Source organism: Sminthopsis crassicaudata, chromosome 4 (assembly GCF_048593235.1).
Source record: "Sminthopsis crassicaudata isolate SCR6 chromosome 4, ASM4859323v1, whole genome shotgun sequence".
NCBI lineage: Eukaryota > Metazoa > Chordata > Mammalia > Dasyuromorphia > Dasyuridae > Sminthopsis > Sminthopsis crassicaudata.
Window position 1 is genome coordinate 336007320 of NC_133620.1, and position 21513 is coordinate 336028832.

The window sequence follows — 21513 nt, forward strand, 5'->3', positions numbered from 1 at the left end:
CAGACAGACAGACAGACAGACAGACAGACAGACAGACACACACACACACACACACACACACACACACACACAGTTCCAAGCAGATATCCCCATTTTTAAGAGCAAGACAATATAAATAGTTACATTCCTACACCAGTGTAGGAATACAGGATTATTTTTTTAAAGATTCAAGAATGATAGTTTAAAGTTCAACTATTTTTCTCTTTTGGTTTTCTTGTAGATGGACACTTTCTGGCCATAGGGAGATATATGTGAGAATTATTGTCTCCCATCAGTCAAGAGTGAACCTTCAGCTTTTTGCCAGATTGAATCAAATGTTGGAAGGGCTACAACTCTTCTCTTTTTCCATGGGGTGTTTAGCTTATATACACTGCACTGCTGTTGGCAGCATTTCTTAAGTCCTGGATATATTACCTCTGGAAATATGTACTTGCTCACCAATTTTAAAGCGTAATTCTTAAAGATTTCTGGCTTCAAAGAGACAAATAAGAACTTATAATTTCTCCCTGTTTTGACTTCCTGTCTCCCTCCCTGACAAATATAGTTATATATAGAAGAGAAGACAAATTGGCTGAAAAATTCTGGACTGTTTTTAACTTAAAAATTACCAAAACAAAACAAAAACCCCTGAAAATAATGGAAAAGGCACTATAAAAAAATGTTCAACAACACACCATTTAGAAAAGAACATGGCTAAGAAAAAAAAAAAAAAAACACAAAACCCAAGCTTCTGCTATTTAGAATTCTGCAAGATGGCCCATATATTGGCAAAATATCTTCCATTCACTCTATTTTGTTTTCAAACTGACAAATACAAGGTTTACCCCAAACCACAAATACTTTCTCAGAGCAAAAAGATCTGAATTTGAACATTTCAGGAGTCCTCTCTCTTTTTGTAAGAAAAAGACAATAAAGTATTTTCTTTCAAGTTCTTATTTATCTAAAACAGACATTTTGCATAGAGAAAATACCAGTCCACTTGGTTTCTTATCTTTTATTATCTGCATCAGTTAAGATTAGGTGTGTCATTTAATGTCATGCACTGATGGACAGAAGAGAAAGAATGGGGGAAAAAGGGATAAAGAAAGGGAAATAGGAACACCTGTGAAAATCTGTAATAAAAATGATCTTTTCTTAATTTAAAGGTAAGTTTTGGCATTTTATATCCAACTCCCTTTTCCACCCCTCCCTCACCAAAGTTCCATCCAGAGTGAGAGAGGGTCACCTTATGGTGACTAAGGTGTTATGGCCAGATGCTCAGCGCTCCCTCATTGGCTGCTGTTAGATGCAGCATGTGGATTTTACTTTTGTATGTGTGTATGTTTTAAAATTTTCATGTTTCCTTAAATAATTTCTTATTGATTCTTAGATGTTCCGGTTCACTGGGGTGACGTAGTTACGTGGAAACATGCCGGTCTGCCCATGGCAGGCTCCTTTCCACCAATTGGGATCTGAGTTATCAAGGACCTGTATGAAATCTCCCCGACGGAAGCCCAGCTCTCCATCTTCTTGGGGGTCAAAGTCAAAGAGGGCTTGGACATATGTTGGTTGCTGAAAAGGAAAAAAAAGAATTAGGTTGTTACCTTGCTAAACTGTTGATTTAAAATTTATGTCACAAATAGTCATGGTCTATTATCTTTCAAATGTGTGACATGGGGAAAAATAGCCTAAAGTGTATAATAAATGACTAGGTGCAGCCTATTATATCACTTGAGATAAATAGTTCAAATAAATGCTCTACTGATAACAGGTCACCAGCATCATCTAAGGCTAGTTATATTCTATATAATGTTGCCCTAACATAATTTCATAGCAATGATAGTAACACTCTAACCAAACCTCATTGTATTATATACAACAAAACTTCTTATTTAATATTGTCCAAATGATTGCCTAAGTAAGTAGTTCAATCCTCAGTAGTTCAACCTTATCTCCCACAACTGTTTCATATGCCATCTTTTTAAAGAATCAATAAATAACATGAGGTGGCTTATATGCTGAGAACAGCAAAATCTAGTCTCTGCAAGAATAGCAGTTGAGTCATTACTTATTATACTAAAGATTTTGAAGCTATTTTACTACTTTTTATAATTTACAACAGCTACAAGCTCTTATATATTCCAGGACTGACAGAAAAACAGATAATAGTGATAAGAATGAATAGTATACCATTACTACAATAATAAGCCTAAGCAAGAATGAAAAGTTAGGGCACTAAAGGAAGTTAATGTCTTTTCCCTACTATCCCTCAAAAGCATTATCTTAGCTCTTTTCTTGTGTGCTTGTAGTAGGGGGAAAGAAGAGACTAGATCTGTAGCTCCACTTGTAGAGGTAACTATCAAGGAAGATCAGCAACTGTTCTGCAATTTAAGACTCTGAGAAATAAAGGGTCACTAAGAGACTCAATGAGTTGCTCAGGATCAAAACTCCAGGATGTGTCAAAAGTAGTATATGGAGCAAGAGCCTCCTAATTCTGAAATTAGCAACTATATTATTATTATTTTTTTAAATTTTCAGTTCCAAATTCTTTGCCTTCCTCTCTCTCCCCTACTGAGAAAGCAAGAAAAAGAAAACCCATTATAAATATCTATAGTCGTGTAAATACATTTCTGCATTAGCAATGTCTAACCAACAAGAAAACAAGAAAGAAAAAAAGAAAAAGAGAAAGGGAAAAAAATATGCATCAATCTATACTCTGAATGTATCACTTCTCTCTCTAGAGATAGAAAGCAAATTTCATCATGAATTCTTTGGAACTGAGATGGATCAGTATATTGATTAAATAAATTAATCTTGAAGGTGATTATTATCCACACTGTCCCCCTGGTTCTGCTCATTTCATTTTGCATCACTTAAGTCTTTCCAAATTTTTCTAAAACCATCCTGCTCATCATTTCTTACAGCAAAATAATATACCTCATTCAGCTATTCCCTAACTCATCAGTTTTTAATTCTTTGCCACCATAAAAAGAACTGATATAATTATTTTTTGTACACATGAGTCCTTTTTCTTTTCCTTTTATCTTCTTGTGATATAACCTAGTAGTGGTATTGCTGGGACAAAGGGTATAAATAGTTTTACAGCCCTTTGGGCACGATTCCAAATTGTTCTCTAGAATAGTTGGACTAGTTCACAGTTCTACCAACAATGCATTATTATATTTATTTTCCCATAACCCTTTCAGCATGTCTTTTTTTTTTTTTTTTTTTTTTTTTTTTGGTCATCTTAGCCAATCTGATGAAGTAGTACCTCAAAGTTGTTTCAAAAACTTCTCTAGTTATTAGTGATTTAGGAACATTAAAAAAAAAAAATATGATCATTGATAGCTTTGATTTCTTCCTCTGAAAACTACCCATTCATACCCTTTCATAGGCTAGGGAATGGCTCTTCCATTTTATCTTTTATGAACCATGTAACTCATTTAATCATGATCTCGTTCTCTATCCCATAGGTAATTTCTTCCATGTTCCACCAATTTGCTTATGAGTTTACCCTTTATGTCTAAATCATGAATCTATTTTGAGTTTATCTTGGTTTATGGTGTGAGATGTTAGTCTATATTTTGATAATGACAGTTTTGTAGTATAATCTGAGATCCAATACTGGTTCTTCTTTCATATATTTTTCATTGATTCCCTTAAAACTTTTACTGTTTTGTAATTCCAAATGAATCCTGTTGTCAAGCTTTTTAGCTCAATAAAGTAAATCTTTGGATAGTCTAGTTGGAATGGTACTACATAAGTAAATTAATTTAGATAAGGTCACTTTTATTACATTGATGTTTGACCTCCCCATAAACAATGAATATTTTCCCAAGTATTTAGAACTGGTTTTATCTGTGTGAAGAGTATTTTGTAATTGTCTCTAACCTTTTCTCTGTATGTTATATGTACATACATATGTGTATATGCATATATTAATATTTCTGTGGATATCTTGGCAGGTAGAGTTCCAAGTATTTTATACAATCTAATGTTATTTTAAATGAAATTTCTCTTTCTACCTCTTCTGCTGATTTTACTGATAATACTCAGACATGCTAATGATTTGTATGGTTTTATTTTATCTCCTGAAACTTTGCTGAAGTTTTTCATTGTTTTGATTAACCACTTCTCCCCGCTTCTCCCCACCTCCCCCCAGGGCAATCGAAGTTAAGTGGCTTGCCCAGGGTCACACAGCTAGGAAGTGTCTGAGGCCACATTTGAACTCAGGTCCTCCTGACTTCAGGGCTGGTGCTCTATCCACTGTGCCATCTAGCTGCCCTTTGATTAGTTTTTTAAAGTGGATTCTCTAAATCCTATCACTTGCAAAAAAGTGATAGTCTTGCTTATTCTTTGTTTATACTTATCCATGCAATTTATTTTTCTTGTATTATTGCTAGAGCAAACACTATGATACCAAATAGTAACAATGATAATGGACATCTTTGATCCACTGGAAAGTCTTCTAATTTATCCCTATTACAGATAATATATGATTCTGGTTTCAGATAAGTACTTATCATTTTAAGAAAGTTCCATTTATTCCTGTGTTTTCTAGTGTTGTTTTTTTTTTTTTTAAAGAATGACTGCTATATTTTGTCAAAAGCTTTTTTTTTTTTTTTTTTTTTTTGCAATCTGAAATAATTATGATTTTTGTTGTTCTTATTAACACTACCAATTATACTTCATAGTTTCCATAATAACAAAACACCACATTCCTGGTATAGAACCAGTCTGGTCTAATGTGTATTTTTTAAAAATATTGTTCTGCTCTCCTTGTTAGATTTTGTTTCGAATTTTAGCATCAACATTCAAAAGGGAAATTGGTCAAAAAAAAAGAAAAAAAAAAAGAGGGGGGGGGGAATTGGTCTAGAGTTTTATTACTCTGTGTTGACTCTCACTGATTTAGGTATCAAGACCATATTTGTGTCACAGAAGCAATATGGTGGGACTCCTTTACCAATTTTTTTCAGTTTGTTATGCAGAATTGAAATTGTTGTCTAAATGTTCGGAGGAATTCATTTGCAAAACTATCTGGTCCTGGAATTTTTTTCTCTGGGGGTGGGGGAGTGGGAGGGTTCAATTTCCTTGTCCTAAAATAGGGTTAAGTATTCTATTTTTTTATACTATTAATCCAGGCAATTTATATTTTTGTAGATATCCATTTAGATTCTTAGTTTTGTTAGCATGTAAGTAGTTCCTAATAATTGCTTTTTTTCAACTTCACTGACTTTAAGATAAGTTTATTTCTTTTATTTTTTAAAAAAAAGTTCCTTGTTTTATTAATTAATTAAAAATTTTTTAATTGTGTTAAATCTCTTTTGTTTTCAGGATTTTTATTTTTAATTGGGGGTTTAAATTGTAAGATGATTAACTATAGGACTTAGCTCTTCTAAGTAATTCAATGCTCTAAGGCAATTCCAATAAACTTTGGATGGAAAATGCTATTCGAATCCAGAGAGAGAAAAATATGATTGAATTGAATGTGGAGTGAAGCATACTATTTTCAGGCTTCCCCCCCCCCCCACACTCTTTTCTCATGGTTTTCCCCTTTTGTTCTGATTTTTCTTTCCCAAGATGACTCATATGGAAATGTTAAAAATGAATGTACATGTATAACCTATATCAGATTGTTTGCTAGCATGGAGAAGGAGGAGGTAAGGAAGGAAGGAAGGAAGGAAGGAAAAATAATTTGAACTCAAAATATTACAAAAATGAAAATTGAAAAAATGCTTTTATATGTATATGTATATATATATATAGATAGATAGATAGATAAATACACACACATATGTGTGTGTGTATTTAAAAGAACATTAAAAAAGAAAAGAATGACTCTTGAGCCATCACAAGGACTTTTTATTCTATGCTAATTTACTGAGAAGTTAAGTCTTAAGCATATTAAAAAAGAAAACATGTTACTTACCTGTGGCACCTGTTCTATGTCCCTCAAGAATATCTGCTGGTTTCTGGAAACTGAGGTGGATCTGTGATAATCTACCAGCTCATTTAAAGAATTGAACTTTACCACCCAAAGAAAATACTTCCCAGCCCCATCTCGGAGCACCTTGAAATGCTGCACATCATTTCCAAACCTGGGAAAGACCAGAGGATATATATTATGTAGTCAAGGAGTTCCTTCTCCCAAGTTTAATTAGGGCATCTCTTACTATAAAAGTTTATTGGGAAAGAAAGCCAATAATTTGTCAACCTTTCTCCCAGTGTAAAGTATCAGATACTTGTACTGTGATTTAACAAACAAGGGATGGAAAAATGAAATAACCTTTGCTAGGAAGAACACAGGCATTCAATTAATGATATTAAAATTCAATAACTGCCAATTAATATTAATGGTTAACACATATGGTTTAGATGCATAAAACTAGAGGTTTCTAGTCCTTCCTCATTAGCTCATCTCTTAGCTACAGACATACATAAAGAATTCTTGTCAAATACAAGGAAACTAGAAACCATTGTAGTATGTAAGAGTTCTGCTAAAAGTATACATGATGTTACAAAGATATCAGGCAAGGAGTAAGAATACATATTTCAAATCTACTAGGTAAATGAGAAAAATACTAATTTCTTTCTACCAAATATTAGTTCCATGACATAGAATTTTATCTCATAATTAACAAATACAAGTTAAACGAAAAGTAGATTAATCCTCCAACAGAATGGTTAATACTCTGTATAATACCTCATTTTTAATGCTTTCTGACTCTCCTTTCCACTTAGATCAAATGAACTCCAGGGAAAATGGAATGAAAATGTATATTCAAGCACCACAGAAATTAAGTTTGTTATAATCTAAAATTAATTGCATATGTTCTTTTATATACATTTTAGAATCATTTGGCAAAGGTAGAACCCCCAATTACAAAGGCTATGCTTCCTAACAAAAGTCTCTTTTCTCCACAGTTACTTTCCCCTCAGTTTTCCACAAAAATAACCCATCAGGTGGCAGCACTGAGTTGTCAAAAGAACTATCAGATATCAGAGCACATTGGAACTCTAATGCTTGGGGGGGGGGAGGGGAATATTTTTTTAAAATAAATACAGCAATTAATTTGGCCACTGAAAGCAGAATATAGGGAGAATAAGGAATGAGTTCATTCAGTCCCTTTTCTATATCTTCAACAGGAATTGCCACCATTAGGCAGGAATGTGGGCCCCTAGGCAAGTCTAAAAAGATGGCACACTGAAGATCATAAAAGTAATTGGAATCTTAATTGCAATTAGTGACACCAGACTTCATTTAGGCATTCTTTTCCTTTTGCTTCTTGTTCTCCAATTACAGAAGAGGAAACTGAGACCTTCGAACTATTCAGAATTCTAACAGCTCAGATTTTAATTCCTCTTCCATCCCCCACAAGTTTGGGGGGAAAAAAATCAAGAAAAACAAAACTTTGCAATAAATACAATCAGGCAAAACAAATTCATTTTCTCATGACCAAAAATATGTCTCATTCTGCATCCTGAGTCATCTCTGCTAGGAAACTGGTAATATTCATCACTGCTGCCCTGAAATCATGACTAGTCTGTTGATTAAAGTTCTACAATCCTGTAAAGTTGTTTTACAATGTTGTTATTACATAAATTTATCACATAAATCTCTTGGTTCTGCTCACTTCAAAATGCAACAATTTATATGTCTTCTGAAACCAAATTCCTCTCCCACTTCCTCCCAGCATTCTATTATTTTTACATGTTATGATTTGTTCAGCCATATCTCAACAGACAGGTATTCCCTCAGTTTCCCCTTTGTTGCCACTACAAAAAGGAATGGTGTATGTATTTTTTGTACATCATTTTCCTGTTCCTTTGATTTCCTTGGGCAATAGGGCTAGCAGTGGTATTGGAATTTCAAGGGGAATTAACATTTGGTGACTTTTTTGTGCAGTTCTAAACTTGTGCAGTTTGAGATCTTATAGATTTACCAATTCATAGCTCCTTCAACAGTGCACAGATATGCTTATTTTCCCACAGTTCCTTCAAAATTTGCCATTTTTCTTTTTTTTGTCATAAGATTTTTACTCTTCATGATTTCAAAATAGTTGAAATTCTAAAACTGTCAGGCTGTAAAGTAAAAAACTAGCTCTCTGGCTAGCATCGAAATTTGGTCGTTTTGGAGGTGGGCAAGAGGGAAAGTAATTAGACTCACTTGACAGAGAGGGAGAAGTCCCCGGGTGCACTCTCGCTCTCCCGGATAAGAAAGGCACCATCATGTCGCTGTTTGCCAAGCATTTCTTCTGCCTTTGCTCTGGGGATTTTGCCAAAAAACCACCTACAGAACAAAGTAACCCAGTCAAAGTCTGTTCCCCCACATGAAAAAAAAAAAAAAAGGTTTAGGCTCTTGAAGTGTTAGCAAAAAGATGACTCTCCTTTCTACAGGGGCAAAGGATGTGAACAGTCATCATTCAGTATCAATATATTCAACAATTAATTAACTCAGGGCTACTGTAGATGAGGGTTTTATAAATGAAATCCCCTTAAATGAAGCAATATCCACCCCCCATTCCTTCACCTAGAATCACTACAGAGCAATTCCTTACAATGTTAAATAGTTTCTATATGGTTAGATACTTTTAAAAATCTGTCAGATAGGTCAAAGACCACAGTTAAGCTTCTCACTCATTAGAGGGATACTTGGGGAAGTCCCCAGTTACATAAATTTTTAAAATGTACATAATGACTCAAATAGGGAAAAAGAGCCCTGCTTTATGTAGTCACCTGCTATTCATATTACTTTGCTACTAAGAAAAATAGAATGAGGTGGATGTTAGAGAGTGGATAGTGAGGTGAGTACCTAGGAATAAAACTTTTTCTGCCATGGAAACAGCCCCAAAAGCAAAAGCACCGGCTTTTTAGTGACAGGCATAGTAAGGTATTGCTATGCTTGTTAGGAAAATGGAGAATAATTTTATTAAGCTAGTAGAAGAATCAAGAGATTCTATCTGGGGAGAATCTGTATTTTCCCTATGGGAAAAACCTATATTCCCTTCTTTTATCATAATACATCACCAATCCTGACTGTTGGAGAAAGTGAAGCTTTCTTTTCTTTCACTGCCTTTTAAATAGTCCAGCTCTCTAGGCAGACCACATAGCTGAATTAATTATTAAGGAGGCTTACCAATTAGTTGCTATGAAGTTGTGTGGAATTTTTTGGGGGTGGGTAAGGAACTTGATTCTCTGTCCCTCCATCCCCCTCAAAAACCCACTTAAAATCTAGTATTTTCAGAGACTGTGCCATATATTTGGAAACACTGCTGAGTTTGGAGTCAAATAATCTAGATTTTAATCTACCATTTAATCTCTCTGTGCCTTAGTTTCCATTTCTGTAAAATGAAGAAGTTTCACTTGATAACCTTGAAGGTGACTTATAACTCTACATCTATTATCACATCATGAGCCAATACTGGCCTCTTGAACTCAATGCCAAATTTTGATATTCTCCCATTTGTTTTCCCCTCATTAGCTGCTTGAGAGCAAGGTACTTAATAAACATTCTAGCTACCTTTCTATATCTACCTACATACATACATTATTTGCTGGTTCTGCTTATTTCATGATGCATTATCATTAAGTTATAAATCAAAGAAATGTTACACAATTCAGAAAATCCACAATGCTATGTTAACATCTAGAGTACTTCTTAACTTTACTGAGGACATATCTTTTCCAGAATAAAATAAAAGACTACTTAACTTGCAAGAGAAATTTACTTCTGCAGAGCATCCTTAGAACATATTTCTTGGTTTTATACTTCACAAGGTTAGCAACTTTCCGTATGTACATGCAACTCAAGAATAATTCCTATAATGAAAACCAGCTCAGAAAATTTGATTTCTATTACAAACCTCTCACTCCTTTTCCATCCGAATGGTTTTTTCCCATTCCCTTTTTCAAAATGATTTTAGCTATCCAGAAGACCACCTCAGACTTACGTCAGAAAATTACTTCAAACTCTCAGACCACTCAGTTCCTAAATGTCCTTGTTTCCCATGACTTTTACTCTACCACCCCTACCTCCATACATAAAATGATCTTGCTACCATATACAAATGTACCACCTCTACAAGCTACTGACCATAACCTGTTGGTTTTTCACCTCTCTTCCCGAATTCCCTTACATCCACATTATGACTTCCAATCTCTTGACCCCTGACTTCTCTCCAAGACTATTTCTCCATGAACTAGTCAATCTTTCTTCTTTTCTCCATCTTGACTTCTTGGTGCAGCCAATTAAATTCCAGACTATTCTCATCTCTTGAATCACTAGCTCCATATTATTTTGATTACACCCTGTTAAGCATCAGCCTCGGATCATTTCCTTCATTTGCTACCTTCACTCCTACACACACATTGCTGAAATGAAGGTAGAGAAAATTATGCAATATTCTGAGTGGATCCATTACAAATCTCTTACACAATGTCAAATGGGTCCTCACTGCTGCTAGAAAATCCTATGGGGGCAGCTAGGTGGCACAGTGGATAGAGCACCTGAATTCAGGAGGACCCGAATTCAAATCTGGTCTCAGACACTTAACACTTCCTAGCTGTGTGACCCTGGGCAAGTCACTTAACCCCAGCCTGGGGGGGAGGAGGGAGGAGGGAGGAAATCCTATGATTCTTGCCTTATCAATCCATGTTACATTCTATTCAATGATTCTTCCAAATCTTTTCATCCTTCCTCAAATCTTTTATGGTTTCCTCTCCTCTTAATCTCTCAAATGAGATCTCACCTTAAATTTTAGAGAAAACATTGAGCCATTTGCTATGAATGAGGCCATTTGCTATGAGGCCCTTTTCCCCTCTTTATCTTCTCCTATAATCCTTTTGCCACTATCTTGTTTCTTCATGAAGAAGGGGCCTTACTCTTTATCAAAGGCTAAACCCTCGATCTTTTCAAAGGATCCCCAATTCCATCACATCCGCTTCAAAAAAAAAAAAAATAAATAAATAAACAAATAAATAAATAAATAAATAAAACAAAACATGGTACTCATGACACTCCCACTTTACCATTGATCTTCAATTTCTCCCTCTCTACTGGCTCACACCCTATTATATACAGATAACTCCATGTCTCCCCCCATTGAGGAAAAAAACCAACCTCATTTGATCCTTCCAATTCTATATCTCTTCTGTCTTTCCTAGCTAACTCCTGGAAAAAGGCCATTTGCAATAGGTGCCTCCACTTTCTTAATCCCTGTCCCCCCTCTCCCTCCCGCCACCCCTCACCCTCCACCAATTCACACACATCTACCTTACAAATTGGCTTTCCAACCTTAACATTCCACCAAAACTGCTCTCTCCAAAGTTACCAATGATTTCTTAGTTCTCTATCCTCATTCTCCTTGACCCTTTCTGAAGCTTCTAAGATTTTTGGGAAATCACTCTCTCCTAGTTTTCCTCCTACCCATTTGATTGCTATTTCTCAGTCTCTTTTGTTGGATCCTCATTCAGAGCATATCCTCTAATCCTAGATATCTTTCAGACTGACCATGGCCCTCTTTTTTCCCCTCTATCTGACTTGCTAATCTCAATAGGTTCTAAGGATTTAATACCATCTTTGTGCTGATGATGATTCTGAAATGTACCTATCCTTCCTTTTAGATATCTTGAATTGGATATCTAGTAGATCTTAAACTAAAGATATAAAAAATAGAACTCATTATCTTTTTCCCTAAACTCTTGTCCTGCTTCTAACCTTTTATTGTTGAAGTCAATATCACCTTTCCAGTCCCTCAGGTTCACAACCTACAAGTCAATTTTCACTCTCTTACCTCCCATAGCCAATCTGTTGCCAAAGTCAGTCGATTTCACCTTTAAAATAGGTCACAAATATTCCTCCTCTCTTTTGACACTGCCAGCTTTGATCTCCCCTAAATTTTACCCTGATAAGATTTTCCTATAGAATGTCCCATAAGCATTTCAAAATTAATATGTCCAAAGCAAAATTACTTTCAAAGTGCCATAAGACAACATATTCCTTTTTAAAATCTGTTCCTTCAAAATTTCCTCTTTTTGTTGATAGCCTTTTATCCCTTCTAGTTACCCAAGGGATAAAAGTTGGAGTTATCTTTGATTCTTCATGTCCCTACTTTCCTACATTCAATTAGTTGCTAAGTTTTGTCAGTTTGACCTCCCTAACACCTTTAGTATCTATCCCCTTATTTGTAAATACACAGCAACTACAATCATTCAAGACTACCTCTTCAATGGCCTCTCTACTTACAGTCTCTTCCTTTCCAGTCTATCCTTTATAACACAGGTGTAAAGCAAACTTCTCTGGGCAAAGGGACATCTAGGCAAAATATGCATACTTTGCTCAAAAATCTTCCACGGCTCTCTAATGCTTCTAGGCTAAAACTCAAATTCTTCAATTTGGCATTTAAATAACTTCATAATTTGGCTCCAACTAGTCTTACTTTACATCATGTCTTTTTACATACAACCAAACTATACTAGAAGTTTCTCAATGAACATTCCATTTCCTACCTCCATCCATCTACAACTTCCTTTTCAATTCTATTTTTACAATACTCAATCTGCATTCCTGGATCCCTCCTTTCCCAACGTGATCTGAAAGTCACTTAATTTCTCTAGGCTTTAGTTTCCTCATCTGCAAAATGAGAGAGCTGGTCTCTATATTATGACTATGGTCTCAAATACTCTAAAAAGGCTTGATATGGACATCTTTCTTGCTTCCATCATTCATTAACTTAAGATTATACTTTTCTGTGTGTATTTGGTTCTATTCTCTCCCTAGAATATGTATTCCCTGAGAAAAGGGACTGTTGCCTGTCTAGAAAATTAATTTGGGCATAAAGGGCATTTCATTAATTTGTTAAAATTAAACTGTGTTTAATTTGTAATTCTAAAAACCTTGCTATCAAATACCCTTTCCTAAGAGAAAGAAATAGAAAGAAAACCAAGCACAGTTTAGAAACTAACAATGATCCTGTGTTTAAAACTCTTTAGTTATAGAGACTGTCCTGCAATATGAAACATGCATGAAATTCTATACTTCTGACATGTAAAAAAATTTTTTAAAAGAGTATGATAAATTGAGGTAATTTCAAAGTTACTTTATTATTTTGGATGGTAGGCACTGTGTTAAGCATTTTACAGTTATCTCATGTTATCATCACAACAACCCTGGAGGTGACATGCTGTAAATATCCCCATTTTATAGATGAGAAACCTGAAAGTTAAATGGGTTTCCCAGGTTGTCACAGAGTTAGTAAATGTCTGAGGCCAGATATGAATTCAAATCTTCATTATTTGAGGTCTACTGCTCTCTTTATTCTCTGCTCTACCAGCTGGCCTTAATTTTCATTCTTCAGAGCTCAAAAGTGGTTGACTATGACTGGATCACAGTTCCCAATTATTTTGTAGATATGTAGAGAAATGATGCATACTATATGTGTTTACAGTCAAAAACTTAAATGTGCCTCCAAATTTCTTAGAAAGGTACTATTTAAAAAAATGATTAGAATTAAATGACTTCTTCTCAACAAATTCTATTAATTCTATGCACAATTCTATGAATAATTGAACTCCTGAAATGATTTGGCCTTTCTTGTCTTTTCTAAGTGTTATGATTTAAAACAGTGGTCCTCAAACTTTTTAAATAGGGGGCCAGTTCACTGTCCCTCAGACTGTTGGAGGGCCAGACTATAGTAAAAACAAAAACTCACACTCTGTCTCCTCCCCTCAGCCTATTTGCCATAACCCGGCAGGCCGCATCAATGTCTTCATCGGGCCATATCTGGCCATGGACTATAGTTTGAGAACCCCTGATTCAAAACATTTATCCAATCTGAAGTAATTTCAAGTAGAATCAGGCCATGTACAGTCAATGCAATATTTTCTAGTGTAAAAACCTACATCTTCTTTTATCAAAGTTCTAAAACCACAATGACAAAGAACTTTAGATCAAACAATAAACTGAACTTGTGTTTTTGGGTTTTTTTGAAGATGATATAAGAGAAAGAAAGTTGTATGTATTACCTATTTAATGTATATCTGACCAATTTTAGAGATAGATTCATCAGTTGTAAGCACTTATATGATTCTATTTTCTCTGGAAAATCTCCAAATGACCAGTTCTTCCAAAAGATTGTATACTCAATTTTGAAAAGTTCATTTTCAGCTTCAGTAATTACTCCTTTTATCCCCTCCTCCAAACTCAAAATAAATACTTTTTCATTTAATAGTTGCAGAAAATTTATCTGCTACCGGCTTCCTCTCTTCTTCTTGTAGGCAACTTATCACCACTTGAATCTTTTAGTAACCAGAAAGAGGAGTTCTCAAAGTGAAAGGGATTACTAGTCTAGTTAAGTGACAAAAATCTAGGAGATATTTGAAATTTTTAAAAAAGTCAAATGTGGAAGAAATGCTTTCAGTTTTTGTAAATACTTAAACTACTTGGTACAAACTTTAACTAAGAAACTTTTGAGTCTTCCATCATGCTAGTTTCTTAAATACCCGAGTATCTACTATATATAAGGAATCATTCTTGTGAAAGTAGAAATTAGTGGAACTTAACTTACGGATGTGGTTTCATTTCTATGTAGTTTTTGGGAATGAAGCCATCTTTTCCATTAAGTTCTGCTTTATACCAATTTTGATCACATTCTTCATTCAATACCTAAAAAAGAATAAGACATACCATCAGATTAGTCACAAATTTCTCTTGACACTGGTAGCTTTGAAAATAACATGGACATATGGACATTTGGTTTCCTTCACAGAAAGTGCTAGCTATTGGGTCAGCAGTCATAATAACTTTCCTGTTAACTACAAGTCAGAGTTCTCTAACAATCTTAAGGATCTAAAATACTCCTGAACTTTTGAAGTTTAAAATTAACAAGTTCACTGTGGAAGTAGAACAACAGTTTCTAAGCAGAAACTGATATACTGAAATTAATCACTAACAGTCCCCCTTTCCCTCCCTCCCAAAAAAGAGCTCTAGTTGGCAATAAATATAATAATTTTTTTTTTAAATCCATTGAGTGGCTTTTTAAATGAAAAATAAGATGTATAAGTAGAGATTAGGTCAAGGCCTTTTTAGATTTTAATAGCTTCTGAGGGCTTGATGGTCTCTTCTGTCTCCAAATACATTTTAAAAATCAATTTATTATTTTCATATCACCTATATTTTCCACTATATCTTTTCCCCTCCCAGAAAGACATCTCTCATAAAAAAGAATAAGAAATGAAAAAATTTCAGTCAAACTAACCAACATATTAGAAAAAGTTAGGCATAGTATGTAGTGTTTTACACTTATAAATTGTTATCTCTTTAAAGAAGCATCAGAGGGACCAAATTTGATCATTATAATCTGATTCTGTTGTTATTTTCCATGATTGTAGTCATTGTATATATTGTTCTCCTGGTTCTGCTTACTTCAATTTCTATTAGGTGCCTAAGTTTTTCCATGTTATCTCTGTATTTATAATTATTTCTTATAATTCAGTAATATTCCACCTTCCCCCCCCCCCCAGGCTGGGGTTAAGTGACTTGCCTAGGGTCACACAGCTAGGAAGTGTTAAGTGTCTGAGACCAGATTTGAACTCGGGCCCTCCTGAATTCAGGGCTGGTGCTCTATCCACTTCACCACCTAGCTGCCCCCGAAGATTTCTTAATTAGTACAGGAGTAAAGCAAAGATAGGTATCAGGAAACTTGTAGAATTAATCAATCCTGATGTAAAGGTCAAAAATTTAAGAAAGTTGCTGAAAAGGGAAACAAAAAAGTTGAATAGTAAAATTTTAGTTTATCCACATAATAAATATTTACAAAGTATTGTAAGAACTTTGAGAAAGACAGGACTCAGAACATTAGGATGCCAGTAGACTTTTACCCAATATCATGGAAACAGCAACATTTGACCCATTAGTGGAAAATATTTGCAAAGACCAAGAATTCATTTAGCAGAGCCAAGTCAGAAAAGCTAAAAGAGAAAGGTCCTGAAGACTTTTCCTTAACCCCATCCTAAACCACTAAAGCAATACTATATAAATGTTAGTGATGATGATGACAATGGCAACAATAATGGTGTCAATACAAAGTAGTAGGAGCTGTGAAGGCACTGAAATTCAATGCCCCTGTGATTTCCCTTTCCTTTTCAGTATTTCAAGCAAAAGTCAGCCTTTACCCTTAGCTGCTCAAACCACTAACTTTTTGTCATTTAGTACCTTTCAGAATAGAGGAAAAGAAAAAAAAAAAGTACTACCCATTGTCCTTTTTTTGCTATCAATTTAGTACCCTTTGTTATAAATTAAATGTGATGGCCACAGAATCCTTACTAGAATGATTTAATGATAATAACTGGGGGACAAATAAATTGCCTTTAGAGAGATGAGAAACATTACATTTTTCAGAAATGTGGTGGAGAGGAAGGCCCCCTGATTTCCATAGGTGAGAACAAAAGAATATTGTGAACAGTCCAATCCCCAGTGGAAATTTACAAGCTTCACAAAGAAAAGTATCCCTTGAGGGAAGGGCTAGAGATATAGTAAATGAAGCTATGGAAGACCATTGGGTGTTGTGTTAAGCTTTGTCCCAGGTTCTGGGGCTTTTTGCAGCCATTTTAATCTGGAACTGGAGCTACTAAAGGTACTGCGGCAGTTTGGTTGCAGTTTACTGTGGCTGGTGATTAGTAGTTCTTCCATCAGCTACAGCTAAACTCTATGACCTCATTTATAAAGGCTCTCTATGCACAATGGCTCACCTAATTTGTGACCTGTAGGAGCTAAATTTCCTACATGAGAATCCCATGCCCACATCTACTAAAGCTTCACTGCAACCTTTTTATATCACCTATGCCTGACAATGTGCAAGATATTTTGTCTTCCTAGGATTGTTTTTTCAAGTTACTAAAGGAAGCAAATTATGACAGTGTTGGCACTGAAAAATCAAGAAGCCATTTTTACATCTTTGTTAAATAATAAAGAGGGACCTAAGTGGTGTAGTGAATAAAACATTGGGCCTGAAGTGAGGAAAAACTGAGTTCAAATCCAGACATTAGTTGTGTGATTCTGGGCAAGTCACTTAATTTCTGTTTACCTCACTTTTCTGACATAACATCTCTCTTACAGGTTTGTTGTAGGGCTCCAATGAGATAATACTTGTAAACTACACATATATCTGCCCCCCCCTTTAGTCTGTAGCTGTGATTTTGTGTGTATAGATAATACCCAGAAAGGAAAAACTCGCTATCATATTCAGCAACATAGTGTTAGAGAATTGCCTGTAACAATTAAGAAATTCAGTGACTTGCTCAGTCACATAACCGGTATATATGAATGAGAGGCAAGAAAAAAAAATTAAACAAAATAGTTGAGTTTAAATGTAAAGACTAATAAAATACACTTAATTGTGTGTGTGTGTGTGTGTGTGTGAGAGAGAGAGAACCAGAATGAGAACAAATGTAAATGATGACTTGGGTCTATAAAGCAAGGGTGTGATGTGATTTTATTTCAAAGTACAATTCCTTTTCAAATGGGATTAACACAGAACAACATGATTAGAATTGTAAGAATAAGAAAAATATTTGTTTCACAATTTTCTTGCAAGAAAAAATTTATGGACTACCTACTTATTTATGCCCGTTTTATGGATGTATGGCCTAGATTAGCAAACTAATTTTCTCTCATTTTTACAAACTTTAAGGCAGTGGTCCTCAAACTTTTTAAATAGGGGGACCAGTTCACCGTCCCTCTGACTGTTGGAGGGCTGGACTATAGTAAAAACAAAAACTCACACTGTCTCCGCCCCTCAGCCATAACCCAGCCGGCTGCATAAACATCCTCAGCAGGCTGAATCTGGCCTGGGGGCCGTAGTTTGAGAGCCTGCTGTAAGTAACATTTTCAGTTAATATATGCCAGTGGTATTTTCTACTCTAACTCCAAGTTTTCCTAAAGTTACTCAGTACTGGCTAATACAAAGCTCCTTAAATAAAAAGCAATCTGATCAAGACATGAGACTAAAAAGCTCTAGACATTTTGCAGGTAATGATTAAAATAGTCAACAATGGACAATAAATCAAGAAGATTTCTATCTACAGAAAGGCAAAATATCAAAAGTATAATAGCATCAAACCTACCTTATTATAAAACCCGACTAATATGGCAACTTTACATGAGAAGAGAAGCCTCCCTGGTCCTTAAAAATCTTTTGAAAAAAATAATCTTCCAATTGCCTCAGCAAAACAATAATCTTTTCACACTACTGAAAAGTTGCAGAGGAAGGAAGAAAAACAGGGAATGATATAGATGTACTTTATAAATTTTGGCCACTGACTACTTCACATCACTATGCAAAGAGAAAATCCCTTTCCAGAAATAAAATTCTCCTTATTGAAAAAAACATTAAACACTTTCTATTTTTCAATATCTGATCATGACAATATCCTATGTCCTCCTGAAATCCAAAAAGCTTCTCTCCTCTATACAAAAGGGGATATCTCAGTTCACATCGAGATATTTTTTCAATGATAGGTAAAACCTAATACCTTGAAATTACAGACTTAGAATTTTGATCTTTAAGGTTACTTTGGACTAGTCTCCTACACAACTGTTCCTTTCCTTTGTATAAGGTACATATGCATTAGAAGTTATTACAGCTTCAGCCACTAACCGATCTGGCAGGCAAGGGGGTGAGGAGAGAGTTGATTTTTTACAAAGGTTAATTCAATTAAACTTTGATCCATGTGCTAAATGTCAAGAATATATTCAGATAAAAGCAGCTATTCTTTTTTTTTTTTAAATAGCTTTTTATTTTCAAAATATATGCAAAGATAGTAGTCAACATTTACCCTTGCAAAATCTTGTGTTCCAAATTTTTATCCCTCCCTTCCTCCCTGCTCTCTCCCCTAGACATCAAGTAATCCAATATAGATTAAATATATACAATTCTTTTATACATATTTCCACACTTAAATGCTGCACAAAAAATATCAGATCAGATAGGGAGAAAAAGATGAGAAAAAGAAAAAAGCAAGCAAACAACAACAACAAAAAAAAGTGAAAATACTATTCTGTGATCCACATTCAGACTCCATAGTCCTCTTCTGGATGCACATGGCTCTCTCCATCACAAGTCTATTAGAATTGGCCTGAATCACCTCATTGCTGAAAAGAGCCATCAACTCCATCAGAGTTGATCATCCCATAATTTTGTTGCTGTTGTTGCTGTGTAACACTAGTGTTTTCTTGGTTCTACTCATTTCACTTAGCATTAGTTCACATAAATCTCTCTAGGCCTTTCTAAAATCAGCTTTTTTTTAAAATCATTTTTTATAAAGCAATAATTTCCATTATCTTCATATACCACAACTTATTCAGCCATTTCCCAATTGATGGGCATCTACTTATTTTCCAATGCTTTGGTACCATAAAAAGAGCAGCTACAAACATTTTTGCACATGTAGGTCCTTTCCCCTCCTTTAAGATTTCCTTGAGATACAGACTCAGTAATGGCACTGCTGGGTCAAAGGGTATGCAGTTTTACAGCCCTTTGCCATAGTTCCAGATTACTCTTCAGAATTGTTGTATTATTTCACAATTCCACCAACAACGCAATAATGTGAGAGCATCTTTTTAATGTTAGTTAAAAGTCTTCTCTAAAATTCTAGGACTCCCTCTCCTCCAATTTAGGAACACTGCACGTTAATTCATTAACAATCCTTACTAAACATGTATTTGCCATTTAGGCACAAAGATAAAATCAAACTGTCATTATAATCAAGGAGTTTACAATCTTGCTGGAGGGACAATATAAACACATATAGATCCATAGAAAACATATAAGATTCTGAGATGGGCAGAGGAGAGAGTCCATTTTGGACACAAGGGACAGCTATTAGAAAAGAACAGAGACAGGCAATGAAGTGCCATGTCAGAAGGCCAGTTTGACTAGAATGTCAAAGAGTATTCTATTTAATGTAGAGTAGTATGTAATTACCCTAGAACATAGGTTGGTACCAGGTTGTGAAGGGGTTTAAATGCTAAAAGGAGGAATTTAAATAAAGATAAAGAGAGAAACCAAACAAATGTAGTGAGTTAGAAGGTAACATGGTCAGACATTATTTAAGAATAATCACTTTGCCAATTAATGCTGGATGGATTGGAGTGGGAAGTGATATAGAATAAGGAGACAATCAGGTCATTCAACAGTCTAGGCAAGACATGTGAAAAGTTATAAACATATGATGGAAAGAAGGGAACTAAAGCAAGAGATACTAAGACAAAAATGACAATACAGCAACCGATGGACATGGAGACAAAGGAGAGAACTTAAATTAAGTGTGACAGATTGTACATTTAGATAGGACAGTGGTACTTTCAAAAGAAATGGGAATTTTAGAAAAAATGTTGCTGGGTTTTTTGTTTTGGCTCAAGGTGAAGGAAGACTTGAGAAAGGAGTAATGTGTTCTACTTTGAAGATTTGAGTCTAAAATGGGTATGGGATATTTAGGTATAGATTCCAACAGGAACTGGTAATGTAGGAATGAAGCTCAGGAGTTTGGAACTGGATGTATATATCTGTGAAGTCATCTTTACAGAGATAAACTGAATCTGTGGTAGTTGATGCATTCACTAAGAGTGATATTATAGAAAAGATAAAAATCCAAGGCAGAACCTTGTAGAGAACATGCAATGTTAGAGCAGTACAAGGTTGGTTGGTCCACAATGAAAAAATGAAGTGCTCAATTCCATAATTCTATGTGCAATAACCTAAGCCTCTTGAATCTAAGTTTCTGAAAGAGGTAAGTTCACTTGTTTTTTTTTTTTTAATTCCTAATGTCCTGCACATATCAGATGCTAAATTAAAAAGTAACAAAGAACAAAAGTGAGTGTCAGACAGCATAAAAAAAAAATCATAAACTGAAACTTGTGTCTAATGAATAGGTTTTGAGGCTTCCAATATAACACATGTAACCAACACCAAATAACTATAATCCCTGGCTCGTAGTATTTCTGGCACTAAAAATATACACTTATAAAAAATAATACTGAAAAGAATAATTTGTTCTTAAACCCTGTGTCCCCTTTCTTAATGCTGCCATTTGGCTATCTACCTTGCTTATTGTTGTGATTTTGTTTTTGGCACAAATAGCTGGGATAATATTAATGCAGCAGTTATTTAGCAATAAAGAGATAACAGATGGATGATCTTGTTTATAGAGTGGATCCCACAGGACTAAAAACAGTTGACCAGGAAGTCTTATCTCAAGAGCTTTCAATGATAATGGTTTAATCAGGAATAGAAATGATGAGCACAGAAATGATAGTTCTGATGTTTAGTAGATAAATCTGTACTCATATCCAAGTTAATCATTGCTATTTTCTTTATGTAATAAACACCAATAACTCTTCATTGCCTCCAGAATCAAATCTGCTTAGGTTTTAAAGCCTGTCACAACTCAGCCCAAATCTATCACTCCAACTTCACTATTCATATACCACTCCACAATCCAGCCAAACTGGCCTTCTTTTCCTGCTTCTCATGGAAGTAC

The 21513-nt window shown here is 34.9% G+C and overlaps 1 protein-coding gene across 2 annotated transcripts in view; it reads right to left on the reverse strand.

The window, feature by feature from the left end:
* Positions 1 to 979: 979 nt before the first annotated feature.
* The window catches only part of GRB2 (growth factor receptor bound protein 2), an 83674-nt gene continuing 63140 nt past the window's right edge, over positions 980 to 21513 (reverse strand). For both annotated transcript variants that reach the window (XM_074265141.1, XM_074265140.1), the window contains 4 exons: positions 14544 to 14641; positions 8147 to 8269; positions 5909 to 6077; positions 980 to 1551 (listed from right to left, as the gene is read on the reverse strand). In XM_074265141.1, the coding sequence (XP_074121242.1) occupies positions 1366 to 1551; positions 5909 to 6077; positions 8147 to 8269; positions 14544 to 14641 (576 nt within the window). In that variant the 3' untranslated portion in view covers positions 980 to 1365. The remainder of the gene's footprint in view (positions 1552 to 5908; positions 6078 to 8146; positions 8270 to 14543; positions 14642 to 21513) is intronic.